The sequence below is a fragment of the Sodiomyces alcalophilus genome (assembly GCF_042370955.1).
Source record: "Sodiomyces alcalophilus JCM 7366 unplaced genomic scaffold ACRALscaffold_5, whole genome shotgun sequence".
In the NCBI taxonomy this organism is placed as follows: domain Eukaryota; kingdom Fungi; phylum Ascomycota; class Sordariomycetes; order Glomerellales; family Plectosphaerellaceae; genus Sodiomyces; species Sodiomyces alcalophilus.
Genome location: NW_027263536.1, coordinates 277,674 through 298,198, shown reverse-complemented (window position 1 = coordinate 298,198; position 20,525 = coordinate 277,674). Strand labels below are relative to the sequence as shown.

General features: G+C 48.5%; 7 protein-coding genes across 7 annotated transcripts; 4 read left to right on the top strand and 3 right to left on the bottom strand.

Annotated features, from left to right (window-relative positions):
* Window positions 1-260: 260 nt before the first annotated feature.
* Window positions 261-2,400, bottom strand: ACRALDRAFT_2028100 (glycoside hydrolase family 2 protein; the record flags this gene model as incomplete). Its single annotated transcript, XM_071020510.1, has 2 exons — window positions 261-390; window positions 452-2,400. 2 exons carry the CDS (start codon window positions 2,398-2,400, stop codon window positions 261-263), a joined length of 2,079 nt encoding a protein of 692 aa, XP_070873868.1.
* A 631-nt stretch (window positions 2,401-3,031) lies between these two features.
* Window positions 3,032-3,763, bottom strand: ACRALDRAFT_1071482 (uncharacterized protein; the record flags this gene model as incomplete). The annotated part of the gene is made up of 1 exon (XM_071017868.1): window positions 3,032-3,763. One exon carries the CDS (start codon window positions 3,761-3,763, stop codon window positions 3,032-3,034), a length of 732 nt encoding a protein of 243 aa, XP_070873867.1.
* Window positions 3,764-4,351: 588 nt separating this feature from the next.
* ACRALDRAFT_1051349 (uncharacterized protein) lies at window positions 4,352-5,665 on the top strand. The gene is made up of 2 exons (XM_071015687.1): window positions 4,352-4,467; window positions 4,542-5,665. Exons 1-2 carry the CDS (start codon window positions 4,415-4,417, stop codon window positions 5,464-5,466), a joined length of 978 nt encoding a protein of 325 aa, XP_070873866.1. The 5' UTR covers window positions 4,352-4,414; the 3' UTR covers window positions 5,467-5,665.
* A 1,179-nt stretch (window positions 5,666-6,844) lies between these two features.
* Window positions 6,845-7,804, top strand: ACRALDRAFT_2107680 (uncharacterized protein; the record flags this gene model as incomplete). The annotated part of the gene is made up of 1 exon (XM_071023339.1): window positions 6,845-7,804. One exon carries the CDS (start codon window positions 6,845-6,847, stop codon window positions 7,802-7,804), a length of 960 nt encoding a protein of 319 aa, XP_070873865.1.
* A 915-nt stretch (window positions 7,805-8,719) lies between these two features.
* On the bottom strand, window positions 8,720-9,884 carry ACRALDRAFT_1071479 (uncharacterized protein; the record flags this gene model as incomplete). Its single annotated transcript, XM_071017867.1, has 3 exons — window positions 8,720-8,846; window positions 8,902-9,377; window positions 9,486-9,884. 3 exons carry the CDS (start codon window positions 9,882-9,884, stop codon window positions 8,720-8,722), a joined length of 1,002 nt encoding a protein of 333 aa, XP_070873864.1.
* A 572-nt stretch (window positions 9,885-10,456) lies between these two features.
* Window positions 10,457-11,345, top strand: ACRALDRAFT_211544 (uncharacterized protein; the record flags this gene model as incomplete). The annotated part of the gene is made up of 7 exons (XM_071023726.1): window positions 10,457-10,539; window positions 10,575-10,619; window positions 10,677-10,746; window positions 10,841-10,881; window positions 10,973-11,164; window positions 11,250-11,280; window positions 11,322-11,345. The coding sequence occupies 7 exons, from the start codon at window positions 10,457-10,459 to the stop codon at window positions 11,343-11,345; spliced, it is 486 nt and encodes a 161-aa protein (XP_070873863.1).
* Window positions 11,346-11,619: 274 nt separating this feature from the next.
* On the top strand, window positions 11,620-16,837 carry ACRALDRAFT_211543 (uncharacterized protein; the record flags this gene model as incomplete). Its single annotated transcript, XM_071023725.1, has 11 exons — window positions 11,620-11,631; window positions 11,701-11,726; window positions 11,763-11,845; window positions 11,892-12,081; window positions 12,116-12,312; window positions 12,385-12,795; window positions 12,848-13,294; window positions 13,361-14,158; window positions 14,203-14,229; window positions 14,291-14,330; window positions 16,825-16,837. 11 exons carry the CDS (start codon window positions 11,620-11,622, stop codon window positions 16,835-16,837), a joined length of 2,244 nt encoding a protein of 747 aa, XP_070873862.1.
* Window positions 16,838-20,525: the final 3,688 nt, after the last annotated feature.

Sequence of the window (20,525 nt, the reverse complement as noted above, 5' to 3'; positions counted from 1 at the left end):
TCACGGTGTTAGACCACCTTTTCTCCCGGTTGGCCTTGAAAATTGTGGGCGTTCCTGGGAATGAAATGAAATGCACATCATTTCCGAGACGAGTGTGCGAGTGGTTCGTGGTGTCATAATGGTAGAAACGTCGATAGAAAGGATTCCTGGACTTGTATTCGACCAACGTCAAGGCTATGATCGTCCCAGCCGTTTCCCACAGCTGCTTTTCATCTCCAGCCAAATGACGTCCAATCCCGGACCGCAATGGAAAATTCGTCTCAGGCACCTCGGACCCTATTGTAAAAGATTTCCAGAGCCTCGTCAACCAAAATCTTGACCCTCTTCGAGTCCAGCTTCTCAACCCGGTTGAAGTTGTATAGCCCGTTGGTCTCTTGCTCGATGTCGGTTCTAAAAGAATCGTTAGCCAAGACGTAGAAGAAGAAAAACGAAAAGGGAAAGGGAAGCATACAGCTGAGTGTATACAAATGCACAGCAATGACCACCCGCAACAACACCCTTGACCAGCTTGTCAATCCGCTTCAGCAAGTCCTCCGGATCACTAGCCGTGGTATACCCCCAGTCACGCGTGTCCTTGGAAGCCGGGACGATATTGACCCCCCCAAACTCGGTACACATGATAGGCGCGCCGGGCTGGTGCTTGGCACCAGGATCGCCCGCGACAGGCCCGACGAAGAGGTCCCGCCCCGCCTTGAGACCCAGAATCTTATCGAGGCTCGCGCACGTCTTTTCGAGTTCCGGCCCGTCAGCGTAGTCGTGAAAGGTCGAGAGGTCCGTGACGACGTGTTCCCAGCCGCAGTTATCGTTGATGCTCCGCGTGGGGTCGAGGGTCTTTGTAGCGTAATAGAGCGACCGGATGTGGTTGCGCTGGTCGACGTTGTCCTTGAGCGACGGGTACCCCCAGCTCTCGTTGACCGGGGTCCAGGTGACGACGGACGGACGGTTGATGGCCAGCTTGACGGATTCGATCCACTCCTGGTCGAAGCGCTCGACGTACTCGCGGCTGAACTGGTACGAGTTGGCCATCTCGGCCCAGACGAGGTATCCGAGCTTGTCGGCCCAGTAGTAGAAGGCCGGGTCTTCCACCTTCTGGTGTTTCCGGCAGCCGTTCATCCCCATGCGTTTGCCCAGCTCAATGTCTTCCTTGAGGCTGTCGGCCGTGGGCGGGGTCATGAAGGTGTCGGGCCAGTACCCCTGGTCGAGACACAGGGCCTGGAAGTAGGGTTTGCCGTTGAGACGCCAAAGGCCGTCCGGGTTGGTCCAGTCGATGGAGCGCATGCCGGTGGTCGTCGCGACCTCATCCAGCACCTGTCCCGAGGCGGTGTCGATGAGGCGAATGGTCAGGTCGTAGAGGGACGGGTGCTCAGGGGACCAGAGGGCGACTCCTTCCCGCCAGCAGTTGTCGTCGGTTAGGGGAATCGAACGCAGGAAAGTGTCGGGGAGCTGTTTACGTTGTTCTTCGGAAAGGCGGAGAGTGAGGTCGAAGCTGGCAAAGTCGGTCTCCTTGGAGAATTCGACAGGCGACGACTTGGAGACGAAAACGCCGGCAAAGGAGGCTTCCATCTCGACGGCGCATTTTTGGCCCGCACGGCGGCCTACGACGCCAATGGTGTTGTGGAGCTGGCCCGAGACAATATCGTTGGACTGGATGACAGTGCCACGGCTGCTATCGGCGATGCGGGCGGCGGGGACAACCTCCAGCCAGACGTTCTGCCAGATGCCGCCGGAGGGGGTGTAGAAGATGCTCTCGGGCTGGGCGGCCCAGTACTGTTTCCCGCGGGGTTGGGTCAGGTCGTAGGCCGAGTCGTATACGCGCAAGGTGAGGCGGTGAGAACCGGTCGCTGCGTTTGCCGAAGCAGAAGGAGCCAGCTCATCGGTGACGTCGAGCTCAAAAGGGACGTGACCGCCGCGATGACCGCCGACGTAGCGACCGTTGACCCAGACCTTGGCCTCGTAGTCGACGGCGCCGAAGCGGAGGAGCAGCCGGTGGCCTTTTTTGATCTCGTCGGGGTTACGGAGATCGGTAAAGACGCGCTCGTACCAGAGCACCTCGTGGACGCCGCGGTCGTTGATGCCGGAGGCGGGTGATTGGAAGACAAAGGGGACGATGATCTGGCGCTTGGCGTTGGTTCTGGCGTCTCCCGAGCGGGAGAAGATGTTGTCCTTGATGAGTTCCTGGGTGCCGGCGGCGATCTTCTGGGTGATGGACTGGCCCTCGGACGAGCCCTGGAAGCCATCCGACGGCGAAGCGGGGCATTCCTGGGGGAGGCCGGTTTGGTGCCACAGCTGGGAAAGGCCGACGTCTGTGTCGTCGAAGAGGAAGTCCCAGGGCCCATTGAGAGACTGCCAGTGCAGGGCAGGGCGTTCAAAGTCGGGACGAGGGTAGGGTTGACTCGCCATGGTGATGGGTGGACGGGACTGAGCTGAATTGTGTCGACTGAGGTGGGAGGTGACTGTAGTTGTTCAGGACATGGTTTCTTTCTTTTCTTTTTCTTTTTCCTTTTCCTTGTCCCCTTTTACACGTGTACTTTGCTGATCTTCGTACCAGAGGTAACTGTACTACAGTACAACGTACCTCCTGTCCTTCCACTGTGGTTGGGATGAGATGAGGGGTTGCCCCTGAATCCCCCGCAGTGACATCATAAGAGACCACTAAAGGAGCCACCAAAGGCCGCTAATGCGGTGAAATACAGCAGGGTACGTACAGGTAACCACTAAGACGCTGGAACCACGCGGGGGAGATGCGCCGCCGAGAGGCACAGGGTAGAAACCGCATGCGATCAGCGCGGGTTGCATAGTTGGGTTGATGAAAATGCGGTGGTTTGATGCGTTGGCGGGGCCAAGAATTCAGGAGAGTGAGGGAAGGCGCTGCTGTAGTGGTGCTTGGCGGTGCTTGGTCGAACAAGGTCGTCAGTCAGGGAGGCGGATTCTGCGAATGTCAATGCAAGAGACTCTTCCGACAGTGGTACTCGTCGGCCGGCCCTCGTCAGCCGGGCATCAAAGCACTGGTCAACCATACCAGCAAACGCCATCACCGGTCGAGCTCCCCAAAGACGACGACGTTCTTGACAACGCAATCTTCGGAATTACTGCCGCATCCCAGCGCTGATCGGGCCAACTCGGCATCGCCGTGCCCGTGCATGTCGGCAATGATGCGCGCGGCGGCATTGCAAGACATTTCAAGCGGCGATGGCGATGTCGACGACGGTGGCGGCGACATGGGCCTCAACGTTGACACTGGCGCCGATGTCGACGTTGATCCTGACGCGGCTGTTGCCGACGATGCAGTGCTGGCATCCGCTAGAACCGACAATCGGTCCGTCGACGCTTCGCCGAGCGGCACTGCCCTTTGTATTGGTGCTGCCCTTTGTATCGGCGCTGCGAGGGAAGAACTGGGTGCAGGTCGCTGGCACCCCCTACCATCGGCCGCCTGGGCTGTTGGGCGGGAGGACGAGGGAGTGCTGCCAGGTTGTCCGCTCTGTCCGTCAAACGACGCCAGGAACGCATCGACTTCTTGTGCAGACACTCCACGCTGAGCAAGGAGCATCCGTAGTCTCGCGTTCTCTACCCCGACCGCCCGGGCCGCCTGCTGCATCTCCACTGTCGCCTGGACACCCCGCCGCTCATATTCCTCCACCTTCCTTTGCAGGTTCTCGACGAATGCCTTTCGCTGGGCCCGGGATCGTCGCTGGTTATCGCGGACGCGGTTCCGATCGGGGCCTCCCTGTAGCGGTAGGTGGTCAGAAACAGAGTCCTGAGGCATGGTGGGAAGGAGGAGATTGCCGAACCGTCTTGGTCTTGTTTTCCGTTTCGGGTGTGTTTGTGTCTTGAGCTGCTGTGCCGGCCATGGCAGCGATTATCTACGTACGTGATGAGTCGTTTGTTGTCGCATACGCGCACAGAACGCGGTGTTGGAGGTCCATCCAGTCGGTGAAGAATTTATAAAATATTATTATTATTATTATCGTGATTTCATTTTCCGGCAACCCCTGGCAGGAGTATTCGTACACGACATTGTAGAGAAATGATTAGTAAGAATTCAAGTCGGAGATGCTGACTAATTGGATTCGCTAACCTCCGGTTTGTGTAGTCGATGAGACTTGGAAGTCCTCCGACGTGACACACTTAGGATGCGATTGCCACTCGTAGTTGAAGCTATGTACATACCTTAGAATTACTGCCTGGAAGGACAGGGAGCGACGGGCAAAATTGCGAGTTGGTTTCCATACTACTGAGTACTGGGTCCCGCTCGGTCAGTTCGGTGAGCGGTGAATAACTCGGTGTATCCATTCATCCACCGGAATCTTCTCAACCCCGCTTATTCATCGCGTAATTTTCTCCCACATCGACGAGCCACGTCCACCACTATCACTGACGACTTTCGACACGGAATCACCGGGTTCACACTTACACCATGGGCTCACACGACCGCAGGTCCTTCCTGCCTCTCATTGATGCCGTAGACAAGTCAGCAATCCTCACTTGACTCGCCTCCCCGTCCTCACACCTCACGCTCACAACTCACAAGCTTCACATATTAGTGTCCCCCAAGCCTTCGACTTCAACCAACTCTACAGACTCCTCCTCCCCGCCGACCCGAGACCCCACGGCTTCATCCTCCCAACCACCGTCTCCCGCCTCCCATGGACCGATGACTTCACCGTCGACCACGCATCCCGCACGGTCCAACTCCGCCCCTCGCCCGATGCCGCCCGCGACCCAAGCGCATGGGCCAACTCGGCCTTCCAAGCCGTTGTAGACGCCATGGTCGCCAAGTCGGCCGAGGATGAATCCACCTTCCCCTCCGTCCACGGCCAGCACAGCGAGCCCTTCCGCGTCATCGGCGCCAACTACCCCGTCAGCATCGAGCGCTTCCCCGCGCCTCTCTTCGGCATCGGCTCCCGCGGCGCCCACATGACCGCCTTTGTCCGCGACCCCGGCTCCAACGACCCCCGCACCTTCAAGATCTGGGTCGCCCGCCGCAGTCGCCACATCTTCGCCTACCCGGGCCTGCTCGACACCACCGTCGCCGGCGGCGTCAAGGCCTCCGATGAACCTTTCGATTGTATCGTTGCCGAGTCCGACGAGGAGGCGTCGCTTCCTTCCAAGTTTGTCGAGGCGCACGCTCGCGCCGCTGGCGCGGTCACCTACGTGCAGATGAACGAGGCGAGGGGCGTGTTCCACCCTACCGTCCTGTATGTCTACGACATTGAGCTCCCGGGGGACATGGTCCCGACGCCCGGGGACGACGAAGTGGAGGAGTTCCTCCTCATGACCGTCGAGGAAGTCACCGAGGCCATGTTGAGAGAGGAGTTCAAGCCCAACTGCGTGCTCGTCATGCTGGACTTTTACATCCGGCATGGGATCCTTACACCGGAGGGTTCGCCCGAGTATCTGGACATCTTGACGAGGTTGCATAGACGGTTGCCCGTTGCCACAGCTCCTGAGACTCGGCGAGGCACATGAATACCGATCTTGGTCTTGACGCGGTGAACGTACTAAAAAACATAGATGAGAGATGATAAAAGGTATACAGTCACGGATTATACAGCTCTTTTGAGTAGGGATTTACACTCGATCAACTCTACCAGGCTCCGTTGATCATGCAGAACATTCCATTTAAAGGATGGTTTGTATAGACTGTATGGGAGAACTACGCCACTGCATCTCTGTGGTTCTCTTGGGTCTAGGTCGTACTCAACCCCTGGTTATCTACCCAGGCCCTGCATCTTGATTCCGTCACTCTGCATGCTCAGTGTTACAGTCCTTAGAAACAGTGCAGTAGACTAGATCTTGTGTTTCCAATGCTTTTACCCACTTATTGGGCAGGGAGACGTCTCCGTCGTAGCTGGTGCTTCTCTCCAGGTTGAATCATTTCGTCCGGTCTTGTCATACCGCCATAATCTGAGGTCTGTGTACTACGCGAGAAGTATTTGAGTAGTCATAGTCCGGGCACATATAATGCACTTTTGTCTGTTTGTCAAAGCGGTCGTGCAAGCATGGGAATCGGACTAGATGAAGTGTAATCAAGGGGTTTGCGGATGGCGCGACAGTAGTTTTCCAGTCGAAAGACACAGACTGTATTTAAAGGCGATCACTCATTCATTTCGCCAGATGCTTCGAGGACCTCCATTTGAGTATGCATAATGTAATATCACGAGTCGGCAATATCAGTCTGGCATCTCGGAGAGGAAAGGGAGCTACGCACTCGGCTCCTGTCGGCCGAGGCCGTGCTACGGCCGGCGTTCGGCCGGGAGGCCAAGTCGGAGACGGAGACGTACCGTGGTCCCCAGATTTGATGGGAAAGCTCCGTGCAGTCACAGGACTTTACACCTCTTATATTATTTCCTTGGAAGCATTTTCGGCCTCGAGTGACACGAGAAAGCTTTGAGAATGCATTTCCTCAGGTTCTCAAGTTCTGAGAATGACTGTCCTTGGCGTCCTAGTCTCAAAGAGTCACTGTTTATACAGCAACAATAGTCAGTGCGGGAAACACGTCGACTTTTCATGTTTTGTCCTTGCCGTTGCTCTTTTCTTTGCGCACCTTCCGCATATATGTTTGCCATGCCCTTCCTGCCTGTTGAGAAAGGCCTTCGCTTTTCCTTGACCACTTCTGAGTCCCGTTCTCTTCCTTTCGACTTTTCTTCGTAACCTTTGCAAACCACCCCTTCACACTTTCGCAGAACATGTCTACTTTGCAACTGAATCGCTCAAGTCGTCCAACAACGTGCCCCATCTCTATGCTACCTCGTCCACTTGCTGATCACAAGCACTGCTCGCCCACACCATGAAACTCAACTACTGCATCCCAATTTCCCTTCTTATCACACCCCTGGCCGGCCACATGGCCATGTCTGACCCTCCCCCCATCAGACACCGAAGCAACCCCAACATCGGCCCACAAGACGTCGACTTCGACTACGTCAACCCCTTGTCCGCCAGCGGCTCCGACTTCCCCTGCAAAGGCCACCTCGACGCCCTCTCCAGCCCAGCCGGCAACCCCGTGGCAACCTGGCAAGCGGGCCAACAATACTCCCTCACCATCACGGGCGGGGCCCCCCACGGCGGCGGATCATGCCAGGCGTCCCTCTCCTACGACGGCGGGCGGACGTTCAAGGCCATCCACAGCTGGATAGGCTCCTGTCCCGGCCTCGAAGGCGACAGCACCTGGACCTTCTCCGTCCCGCACGACGCTCCCTCGGCCGACAGGGTCATCTTCGCGTGGTCGTGGTTCAACAAGGTCGGGAACAGGGAAATGTACATGAACTGCGCCGTTGTCAGCATCACAGGGGGCGGTGGACGGCGGGACGGGCTGTCCTCTCGACCGGACATGTTCGTTGCGAATGTCGGTAATGGGTGCACTACTGTCGACTCGCGGGATGTCATGCTCCCGAATCCCGGACCGGATGTGGACGTTGCGAATCCCGACGCCGTGCCTCCCACGGGTAGTGGTTGCGACGTTGGACCCGGAGCCGTGGCATCTGCAGGAAGTTCTGGTTCAGAGACTGGGCCCGGTTCAAACAAGGAAGACTATGATGTGAAAGAGAATCATGAGAACAAACAGCCTCAGGGGAGCGACGAAGGTCAAGGAAAAGAGGAAGAGACTGGCAATGATGGTATGGCACGGAACGGGGAATATGCCCCTGGAAATGACTGGCCGGTTTGGTTCAGCGGTGGGGGAGAACCGAGTCTCCGTACGCATAGTACGCTCCTGCTTTGGTCGGTTATGGCTCTTGGATTTTTCTTCCATCAAGCTTGGCTCCTTGAACTCGGAATGTACGACAGCCTTGAAGTTGAAGAATAGCAAAGGCGTCTTCGGGAGCGCTTATTTTTAGCCATGTCGGAAGTGGGCCGTGCGCTAGAAGCGGTATAGCGCAATACGGATAATCCGGGCGAATATGGTAGTGTACTGGATAGATAATCTCATTTGATGTGGGTCTAGGCTTACTAAGCTATAGATGAGAACTCCCGAAATCCTATCATCGTACGCCCATGAACTCCCAAAGCACTTCATGAACTCCCAAAGCACTTCATGAACTCCCAAAGCACTTCATGAACTCCCAAAACACCTCTTCAACTCCCAACGCCCTTGTGCTCCCTCAAAATTGACGAATACCTTTTCCCCGAATTCAGATGATAACATTTGCGCAATATACCGCTACCAGACCCTCACTTGGCCTCCTTCTCTGCCGACGCCTCCAATGATGCGTCTACCACCAAGCCCGCCAGTTTCTCCATGCTCGTGTGCGTATCCAGCAGATCGAGGAGGCTGAGATTGCCAGATTGAACCAATTCTCGAGTTCTGCGGCGGTCAAGCCATCCACGCCGTAGACGGCCACCGTGGCACTAATCGCCTCCGTGGCGAGCCAGAACATCGCTTCCCTGGGGTTAGGGATGGTCATCAAGCCAGCTGAGGCCGTATAGTCGAAGAATGTTCCGCCACTAAGGGCGCAACGGCTTTCAGGATCTATTGGACTGGACTCTTCCGAGTCGCATGAGCCTGGTGTTGCCTACCTTGGAAACATGCCCTGCTCCAAGTCATGAGAGTAGATGACAATATCGTGTCTGTTCTGTTCGAGCACAGTGTAAGCTTCTCGACTCGCCATCGTATAATGGGTAGGTTACATAAGGTTCTACGGAAATCAGTTCCAGGATCTATTATTATCGCTAATACTCTAACAAGGACAATAACACGGATAGACAACAAAGTAAGCGCATCTTAAACCGAATGTAGACTTTGGAGCATGTCGACAGCTGGAGCCTCATTCTTCAACAGATCAACCGTCTCCTTCCAGAGCCTTGACTGCGTCTCTCGGCCAGCCTGCGATAGAACAAACGATGATGGCCTGATCGGCTGTTCAGCGCTTCTGCGAAAACGGAGGGAGAGCTGATATGACTTACTTCTTCACCTTTTGCTCACTAATGTAAGCCCCGCGCGCGTCGCCGTGAAGCGTTGCTGCATCAGTGAGACAGTGACCGCCCTGTGCAGCCGTCCAGGCGATCAGGTTGACAGCAGTGGAAGCCTGCGGGTCAGTTCGATGGAGAGAACTGGCGCAAAATCCCGGGTTGACCGTGTTGATGACAATGTCGAGCTGCATCTTGCGCGCCCGGTCGCTCAGCTCGCGCATCCAGAGCACGTTGAGCAGCTTGCTCGTGCTGTACCGCTCAATGTTGGCCTTGTCGAGTCCCCTGAAGCAATCCCGGTACGTGTCGAGCTCCGCTAGCATGTTGGGGGCTTTTCGCTCCTTGAACTTGGCCCAGAAGTGGTTTTCGGACGATACGATGGTCAGTCGCCCGGGTGCGCCGAGGGCTTTGGCTGTGCGGTCGAGGGGGGCCAGCATGTGCACCGAGACGAGGGCTGTTCCCAGGTGGTTGACCTAGAGAGGAGGCGCTGGACTCAGCCCATGTTTTCTGGAAGATGGGAGATTACTACAGACATGGGAAATAAAGGAAACGAAGCATAGTTAGAGAGTACAGTGTCGTACCTGAACATGCGATTCGTGGCCCGTCTTGGACTCGACGTAATCCACATTCTTCACGCCTGCGTTGAGAATAACAATGTCAAGGCGGTCGAGCTTGGCAACCCGCCTGCCAAACTCGTCAATACTGTCAAAGGATTCGTGGTCCAGGGCCCAAACCAGCACTTCGACCCCTGGACTCTGGGCCAGAATCTGCAGCCTAGCTTCCTCGCCCTTGGCGATGGTACGGACGGCGAGGATCAAGCGTGCCAGCCCATGCGCCGCGAGTTCTTTTGCCGCCTCTAGGCCGAGGCCGACATTGGCGCCGGTTACAATAGCCGTCTTACCGTCTAGTCGTACATTGGCCGCCAACGGCTTGGGCTTGATGGTCAGCTGGCGGTAGAAGAAGCCTGCGAATGTGCCCATGGTGTGGATGCCGGATGGAATCCGAATGATTGCCCGACTCGGAGATGTTGACGGCGGCGGAGGCGAGAAGCTTGAGAGGCTCACGCTTTCAGGATGTGCTTGTGAGCCCAGTAAGCGATAGATATTGTGTTCCTCGCGTCAACTCTAGGCAACAGGGCAACTAGGACCGCAAAAGACCTCTGGCCGACGAAAATCGGCCCTGCCGACCTAACCCTGGTCAGGGGCATGTAGTTGTGGCTGTGACAGCTGTCGGCTTACGTCAATAGGGATAGGCAGCCGTGTCTGTTATAGTATAGCGTTGATTACTGGCCGCGTATGCATAGAGAATATATACGGGGACCGCTGGCGGAAAAGGCCGAGGAGGAGGAATGACGGCAGGGGGAATAACAGTTGAGACTTACCCCTGAAAGGGACGTATGCCACATCGTGCAGATTTCGGACCGGTTCCCTATTAGCAGCCTTTCCCTATTTCTTTTTCCTTTTCCTCTCCCCTGACTAAACTCGTTCAATAGAGGTGTCCCAGCACATTATAAACCTCGCGCTGTGTATAGGAGTGGCTGAGGGCTTAAAAGATGGAAGATGGTGAAATGAAATACAGGCAACCATTATACGGGAGGCATGGTTACACAACATCGAATCCTACCAGGCACGACGAGTAGCCAAGATACTATTCCTTGACGCCTTGTGGAGGCATCAGCGATTATCGGAGCTTATCAGACAGCCCAAGACTTCCAGGTAGGCAGACATATAAGCCACGAGTCTGCCTGTTACCCCTGTCCATTACTTTATGAGCTGGAAACAAAGTCCCAAGGCTGCCAGACATGGTCGCATCCGTACACCAACCGATTTCTCCTTTGTTTCAGTGGCTTAAGGAACCATAAAGGCTATGGCGATGGCGACTTACGGGGATTGAGGAATCAGAGCTCAGGGTGCCTTGAGTCGTGACGTCCTCAAAGTCTAACAAGGCATCTCGAGCGGACCATATAAAGGGTGGAAAGTCTGTAAGCTAACAACAGGAGTATAAGGTCTCGGGTTCAAGGGCGAGAAACAAACCTATTCGATGGGCAAAGTCTGGGGCGGCACCGTAGTCTACTCCTCTGCGACTCGGAAGGTTTTATGGCTGCCATGGCCGACTATCAGGAGGACAGACAGCTTGATATCAAGTCGGCTGTCCTTCCTTATCTAGCCGTTGTCAGCGGCACGATTCTGTCTATCTTTGTCTACCCGAATGAGGTGAAGCGGCCTGAAGCTTTTCGCCCTTCCAAGCCATTTCAAGCCTCGTAGACGGCTTCTATGACTTTGCTAACGGCCTTCTTCCTTCGCCCAAGGCAAGTAACTAAACAGGTGAACATGTGAACTCAACAGGCCAACATATACCACTACCGCCCCCTGCCCTGTTACCTAGATGGGCTTATCGAGTCACCACTCTGTTGCTAGATAAGGGGTCATACAAGGGGCTGATTCCTGTCATGTCCGACTGTAGATTTGGCTATTCCGACATGTATAGAGGCAGAATAAGGCCTAAAGGACTTCAAGACTTGCGAGTCTCGCACGCCCTTGGAGTAGGAACTAGATCTGCCCCGGGGAAACTCGTTTACACTCTTCTAGTGCCTAGAAACTAAATATAACTGTTGCTAGCCCTGATTGTTAATCCGGCCATTACCAGTTATTTATAATCAGAGACACCCTTAAGTTAGCAGATTAGAGACGACCTACCTATAAACCGGTATACACTATGATCCTCCCCGTGGCCGACACAGCAACTCTTTATTAAATCTCAACAACTCGAACGAATAACAATACATCAATTGAACAGACATTCACCTTGAAGCCACTTGACCGGTGACTGTTTCTCTTATATAAAGAACATCAACGAAGCGATGATTGGGCGCCACATCCGGGGCCAAGCGTACCAAGTTCCCGGCCGGGCCGTCCCGTTGGCGAATTGAATCATCTCGACGGTGGCTATAATACCCCACGCTGGAACGAGCCGTCGCCAATGTCTAGAATTCCAGAACCAGGTTTACTTACATGTCTTTGCTGCGGCATTACCTCATGAACGTCCCCCTCTCTGCACGTCTCAGGGGCGTTCATTTACACTGCATTGCCGGGTGGGATCGTCGTCCCGTCCGTATGAATTGATCCATTTAAATGGTCTGGTGCCACGCGAGACTCTTCCTTCCCCAGACCATCCCAAGTCCCGACTCCTTAACCAAACCACCTCGGTAAAGAAGTCGCTGTCCAAGCATGACCATGATTTCATACCGCGCGCGTGTCCTCGCCGGCGTCCTGGCCTCGGCGGCCGTGGTGTCGGGTCTCCCAAAAGGGCATACCCGACGAGGCCTCAGTCTCTGCTCCCTCCAACCCTCGTACGACTACATCGTGGTCGGCGGTGGGACAAGTGGTCTGACAGTAGCCAACAGGCTGAGTGAAGACCCAACAAGTAACTCATCGCCCTGCCCATACGGGAAAGGAGATGAATGCTGACCGCTCGAACCAGAAAGTGTCTTGGTTGTGGAATATGGCGACTTTGCTGACACCATCGACGTCACCGTCCCATTCCTCACCACGTACGACCAGTCCGCCCGTCTGTACGACATGGTGTCGGTCCCGCAGGTCCACCTAGGAAACCGTACGGCAGACCTCCGAATCGGGAATGTGGTCGGCGGGAGCTCAGCCGTCAACGGTATGGCCTGGGACCGCGGGTCTGCCCAAGACTACGATTCCTGGGCGGCGCTGGGGAATCCCGGGTGGGATTGGGACGCTCTGCTCCCGTATTTCCGTAAATCATCCACATTCGAGCCGCCGGCGCAGCAGTATATCGACCAGTACGGTTACGAATGGAGTCCCGCGTCTTACGGAGACGGGCCGATTCGAGTCGGGTATCCTTCATGGCAATGGCCTGCGGCCGGTAAGCATCATCCACTTAGAGACAGCGATGTGCAAAGGCTGACTTGGTGCAGAACTCCAAGCCCAAGCCTGGGCCGAGGACCTCGAGGTCCCCGTCCTCACCGACGGCGCCGATGGCCACAACGTCGGAATCGCATGGCTTCCCCAGAATTCCGGCCACAACGCCACCCGGTCGTCGGCAGAAACCGCCTATTACGACCCCGTGAGCGACCGCGCAAACCTGCACCTGCTCGTCCGACACTACGGCGCCGCCGTGAAGTTTGAGGGGAATGAGACGACCGGCGTCGAAATCGCCAGCCGGGATGGGAACGATTCGAGGGTCGTCCAGTCCAGTAGCGTCGTCTTGGCCGCAGGGACCGTGAACACGCCGCGCATCCTGCAGCTCAGCGGCATCGGTCCTGCCAGTCTCCTCGAGTCTCTCGATATCGACGTGGTCGTTGACGCCCCTGGCGTTGGCGCAAACTTCCAGGACCACCCGTCCTTCATGCTCATCTATGATTGTGAGCCTTCTCTCACTCTCTCATCATCTCCCGGCACTTGAGTAAAGCCGTACTAACTGTCTCCAGATGGAAACGAAACTTTAATGACGCCAGACATCATGGAAAATGATCAGGCCTTCGTCGACGCAGCGTGGGATGAGTACGAAACGAACCGGACCGGCCCCTTGACCCACGCCTGGGGCAACCGCATCGTCTTCGCCTCGTTGCAGGACCTCGACCCCAATTATGAGGCCATCGCAGATATGCTCGGCGACCAGCAACCCCTGTCGCACCTTCCTCCCATTTACGCCGAGAACCCGGCCCTCCTCGCAGGATACCTCCAACAGCGCGACGTCATGCAGGCGCAGTTCCGCAGCCCCAACGCCGGCGTCGTCGAGATCACCTTTGGCGGCTCGGCCGCCGTCCTGGGCGCACTGCAGAAGCCCCTCTCGCGGGGCACCATCATCATCAACAGCACGGACCCCGACCCATCGATCCCACCGCTGATCGACTTCAACACCAACGCGAACCCGCTGGACATGCACCTCGCCGTCCGCTCCATCAAGAAGGCGCGCGAGTTCATGGCCGCCGACAGCGTGGCGTCGCTTCTCCCCGTCGAGATCATCCCTGGGCCGGGGACCGAAGACGACGCCGCGATCGAGGCGGTGCTGATCGACTGGCTTCTCAGCCCCAGCTTCGATCACCCCGTTGGCACGGCGGCCATGATGCCGCGGCAGTGGGGTGGTGTGGTTGATACCGACTTGCGCGTGTACGGCGTCGAGGGGCTGTGGGTTGTGGATGCGAGCATTATGCCTATCCTTCCTGCGGCGCATACGCAGTCGACCGTGTATGCCGTTGCAGAATATGCAGCTGATCTGATTAAGAGTGCTTAGAGGGGAGTTGAATCAAGGGTGCCCTGCATTAAATAGGCCGCGGCAGACGCGTCTTCGCAATGCGTTGTAGAGGAAGCACGCCGACCTAAGGTAAAATACAAGTACGATGTACCGAATTCCACAGTCTGGATAAAATGTACTCGCGCACTGTGGTCACTTGATCTGTGACTATACGTGTTGTACTTAATCTCGAGTAAGCAAAAGAGAGGTGAAAGCGTTGTATTATCTATCTTCCACGTGTATAAAGGAAAATTATATGCTAGGTCTAAATATATTATAAGATATACCCTTCGGATAATTATCTTTCCGATATAGGGCTATAACTTAATATTGCCTAATAATAGTGGGTTTTCTTTTATCCAGTTTAACACACCCCCTAATTAAGGTGCTATTTTTATAGCTCTTTAATTACCTTCGAGTGCTTTGTTTCCTTTATTCGAAAACTCAGCGAGGTAAATCCAGCTAGTAAACGCTATATAATTATATTCGTGATATTTCCTAAATAATAATAAAAGCTTTAAATATAAAGGAAAATTTTCTATAAATAGGTTAATAGGGCTGATTCCCTATTATAGGAGCTTATAATAGCAGATTTTTTTTAGCTTAAAAAGCTATTCCTTCCGCCTAATTTATAACGATCTTTTTCCCTTTACCCTTTATAGTTAAGATACTTTTTCTATTAATTTTTTTTAACTTTTCTTTTTTATTAATTGTCTTTAGCCTTAATTAAATATTTAATAAAGCTCGCTATAGTAAGTGATCTGCTTAGCTTCTATTTAGTCGTCGTACTTATTACTTAGCTTAGCACTAATCGTGGGACTCGGGTATACAGGACCCTCTTCCTGCTAGTTTAAGCGAACGTCCGGCCACGCCCCCTCCTACCACGCCCCCTCCGGTTCGCCGGTCCCCTCGCGTAAGTTAAGCTTTCTGTTAGTCTTCTTTATGCTCTAATAACGGGTAGAATAAACGAACCATTGATATAGTTGAATCTGAGGCTGGTCCGTTAGATGCCTCCCCCGCCCCCGCCTTAAGTGCCGCCACTGCCCCCCCTTCGCCTTCGAAAAAGGCGAAAGTTAATAAGGGTAAAGGAAAGGCTAAAGTAAGCACTAAAGACTATGTTCCGATTCTATTTGATCCTCCGTGCGTTTAATATATGCGTGGTATAGTGTCTAGTAAGTAAAAGTCTTTTAATAAATACCACACGTACTCTAAACGTTTAAAGCGCTATAGTAAATGCTATAGTGGTAGCCACGTATACGAACTTATATAAGTTACTCCTTTTTCTTATTTTCGAGACTTATAACCGCTAACTTATACTTAGTCCGGCGTACCTACTTCCTTTAGTACGGGTTTTAATTAAGATTATCGGCGGTGGTTTAAATAAACCGAGGGTTCGAGATATTCTAGGTATAAGTGCTTATCTAAGATTTACGACCGTCGTTTCTTACTTACTAACTCCTTAGTAGTTCGAGGATAAGCTTAAGAAGACTATTAAGTTTTAATTAATTCTGCTTAATAAATTTAAGGAGTTTTTTAATAAGTTAAGCCTAGAACTTGTTCTAAATAAAGCTCTTAATAAGGGTAATAAAAGCTCCGATAGAGTATCTGGAAGTAGCCTGGGTTCGGCCTTAACTAATACTATTTAAAAGGTAATTAAGGAATAGATAAAGAAATTATTAGATAAGGCCACTAATATATCGGCTAGTAGTAAGGAATAAACTAAGTGATTTTTTCTATCCGAGTATTTATTACTTAGTAGTAAGCTTTTTAGCGTATAGCGTTAAGGGATATATAATACCTTTTTTCCCTTATTATAGGGTTAACCTAGATAATTGATTTTTATTAGTGTTTTCGGTTCTTAATTAATTTCCTTAATTCCTACCCCCTCCGAGTACCTTTATATTAAGGTGCGCTTAGAAGGTCTTAAATTATTGCCTTAGGAGCGCCTTTATTAAACCGTTAGCTAGTATCTCTTTTATAGTAAGATAAACCACTCTGAATACCCCTTTCTTATATTCCTGGCGGATCTATATACGCTATATATCGACGTGGCGTAAACGGGTTTTAATCCGGTAGTTATTATTAACTATAAGTCGGATCGTTTATATATTATTATAGTAGATATCCTAAGGTAACTCCGGGTTAAATCTTATCTTAGCGAAAAGACGCTTTAGTCCTATTATTTCCTTCGCGACTTATTCTAAGGCGAGTAGTTCTGCCTTAGTTATAGACGTTATAACTATGGCCTAGCGATTTGCCTTTTAAGTAACGAGACTACTAAAAAGGCTTATTAGAAAACCTTATAATAATCGGCGAGTATCTATATCGTCTACGAAAAAGGCGTTATTAGCGATTACTATTACCTATACCCCTATACTTAAACCGTATTAAATTAAAAGGTTACGCGTTATAAATAAATAGCGGATTACTTAATTAACGGCTTTCTTATATTCTTATATAGGGTTAGTAAGAAATTATAATAAAACGGAAGACGTAAATACTGTATTAGGTCTAATTATAATTACTATATAAAGCAGTAATCTGACCTTCTCCTAATATCTTTTTACTTAGTATTTAGTTTACAACGGTCACGAAGAGATGGAACGGAAGAGGAAGATCTAGAGGAACAGAGGCAGTTTGAATTAGAAGACTGTGAAGACTGCAGAAGTAAGATACAGAGAGAGAGAGAAAAAGGAAAGGAAGAGGGAGGCGGGCAGCCTGGTATATATAGTCCTTTCCTACGGTTTATTCAAGCCACTGATTTAGTATCCGGACTCTCGGAGTATAGGCGAGGGTCTATGGGTTATTCCGAAGGTCCTGAAGGTCCGTGGGTTATTCTGAAGGTCCTGAAGGTCCGTGGGTCTACCTGAAGGTCCGTGGGCTTACCTGGAGGTCCGTGGGTCCACCTAGGGTCCCGGGGGACTCGGGAGGACCCTGGGGGACTTAGGAAGTCCCTGGGGGACTTAGGAAGACTCTGGGGGACTTAGGAAGTCCCTAGGGGACTCGGGAGGTCCCTGGGGACTTAGGAAGTCTCTGACTTATAGGAGGTTTCGTATATCGTACTATACCGTATATAGATATATTTATTTTCTAGGTATAGTACTAATACCCCCCCGTAAGCTGACTCCTATATAATAGGTGCAGCTTAGCTAGTTATTTTCATAGTCTATATATTTTTAAGGCGAGGAAAAAAAAAGAAAACCTTTATCTTTGTTATAGTATAGGGAAAAATTAAGAAACCCTTTTAGTTTTATTCTAGGAACACCTGTCTATAGGTAAAAACCTAGTATTTAAGTTCTTTTATTTCTTTATAAGGTGGTAGGTTATATTCGGGTAGTGTATCGTCTTTATAACCTAGGTTCATATAGCCGCAGAGTGTATTATAAGTCTCTTTTAGTAGCCCTTTAGTTATTATATCGGATATATTGTATTTAGTGTTTATATACACTACCTTTATATTATTTTCCTGTAGTTGTTGTCTATAGAAGTGAAACTGTCTATCGATATGCTTTACTCTTTTATGAAATTCCGGGTTTTTAGCGACCTTTTTAGTACTCTCGCTGTCTATAAGAATAGTAGGAATCCTCGGTTTATTATTACTGAATCTTATATTAAGGTTATACGTGAGTTTAGTATATAGATTGTGTATATAGATTCCTTCTTTTGTAGCCTCAGTCAGAGCCATATATTCGGCTTCTGTTATTGACAGAGCATTAAAGAAAAATTACAAATTACAAATTACATTACAAATTACATGTAATGTAATGTAATTTATCCGGAAAAAATTACATTACATGTAATGTAATTTTGTAATGTTAGGGGAAAAATTACACTTTTTTATATATATAGATTAAGAGGGTATTTTAGGATATATAGTATATATAATACTATATATACTACCCTAGGACTATACTAAGTAATATAGACTATATATTAGAGTATAAGTCCTTATATTTCTATATATATATAGTAAAGGTATAGAGTTATAACACTTAATATATAAATATATATCCTATTTAATATGCTTTAAGGGGATATTATAAGCTTAATAAGAATATAGGACTAATATCTTTACTATAGTCTTACGCTTTAGGGGGCTATCTCTTTAATACCTTTAAATATTAATATTACACTATCTTTAAGTATTAAAATACTAGTATTATAATATTAACACCTAGATATAAGTACTTAATTAAAGTCTAGCTTTCGTATAGTAGTTTTATAGTATCTATAGAAAATAACTAATTTAATAAAGTTTAATTAGCTATTATATAGTATATATATCAGAACTAACTGCCTATAGTAATATACTCTATATAAGATTATAAAAAGCTACTATTAGAGTAACTTTACTTCGAGACTACTAAAATAGGATTATATAAGCCTAGGGCTAAGGAAAGGCTAGACTCTATAATTACGGTATAATATTTTACAGTTAGGATATAATCTATAAGTTTAATATAAAACCGTAGATTAAAAACGGAACCATAATAGGTACTAAAGTGATCAGAATTAGAGTGAATTAAGTCGATTAGTATTCGATGGTATTTAATAATAACTGTAGAATATACTAGCTAACTAGGAAAAGAAGACAGATAGAAACAGAGGGAGATGTAGCGGATATATATATCTTTATACTCCTGATTCTTCTATCTCTAGCTATATAATAGTTATTAATAGCAGGTATTACTATAATATACAGTATATATATAGAATAAGTATAATTAAGTATAATTATAAATATATAAGGTAGTATATATACTATGTCTGGTAATATAATTATATTAAATATTAAATAGTAAGTACTTACTACCTTAGATATAAAAGCATTTACTAAGCTATTATACGTCTAAGTCTTAGGGACTCGCTATATAAAATATTATTACTACTTAGACACTAATAGTCCAAGTATTCAAGATACTATTTTCTAAGCCTCGGTAGACTATATAGTAAAGGACTCTATAGCGAGCTAGAAACAGAAACCTATTATTAGTTATAAGGTATAGTTATTTATACTAGGGAACTCAGTTACTCTAACTAGGGTAGTACTAATAAGACTAGATACTAGATACTACTAGGTATACTTATATAGATACACTAATATATATCTTATTTACTATATTATATATATACTAAATATTAACTAATAATATAAGTAAAATATTTAATTAATACCAGTAGCGATATACTTATATACTTATATTAATAATGTTAGTATATTAGATACTTATTATATATATATATATATAATATAATAAGAGCGATATAAACTTAATGATTTGAATATATATTTATAGAAGAATGTATATAAGAAATTAATCTAAGCTCTTGTAGTGTTACCTTACCTAGAAGAGGTAAGTATACTAGGTAGAGAAGTACTATCTTATAATAGAAATTAATGTATAGACTAAAAGAATAAGATATCGTTTTATATTTTTTTGTCTTAGTAAGTTAAGATAGCATAAAAACTAATATATATATTAAAGCTACTTTTTATTTAATCTTAATATATCGGGTTATTCTATATCTATAACTATATTATTTATCCTTATTTTTTAACTCCGAATAGCCTTAGCGTATATAATATTCCAGGAATAGATATATAATATTGTAAAAGAATATTATACTACGTTAATATACGTATTATAGAACTATTAGAGTTATAACTAAGTAGACATTATATAAGCCAGTGAAAAGACATAGGATTCAATAAAAAACAGTAATAAGACTAATTCTAAAGCTACGCTATATAAATCATTATTTTAAAATCATTAAGTTATACTATAGGCTTTAAGACTAATAGTTCTAATTCGGGAAAGTATAATATGATGCTATAAATTAGATAATATCTATATATAGTAATAGTTATTTATAAAAGGAAGCTACTCTATAATACTTCTAGAATAAAGGCCATTATTATAATACTATATATATATCTTTCTATACAAATAAGTGTAACAAGACGATGGCAGAGCCGTCGGTATATAATTAGACCGATAGCCAGGTATAGACTACTAATCCGAACCTATATTATTATACGTATTAAGAGATATAGTTTAATGTCTTAAGTTAAAGTCTTATTTAAAAGTCAGCGCTTAGTTAATAGTAGTATAACGACTACTCTACGATTCTAACCTATTAAGCCTTTTCTATAATATCCCCTCCTTTACTAAACTCTACGGACTTTGCTTTATTATAATAAGTTTAATAATCTATAAGGCTATAAGTAATAAAATAAGTAGTTATATAACCTAGACTTAAGCTATGGCTTCTTAACTAAATTTATAGCTTTTATAACTATCTTACCCCTTATAATAAGATTACTATTATATATTTATGAATATAGATAGTTTATTTAA

Coding starts and splice junctions, on each gene's coding strand:
- ACRALDRAFT_1051349 (XM_071015687.1), top strand. CDS start 4,415: ATGGGCTCACACGACCGCAGGTCCTTCCTGCCTCTCATTGATGCCGTA. Junction 4,468..4,541: donor CTCATTGATGCCGTAGACAA/GTCAGCAATCCT, acceptor TTCACATATTAG/TGTCCCCCAAGCCTTCGACT.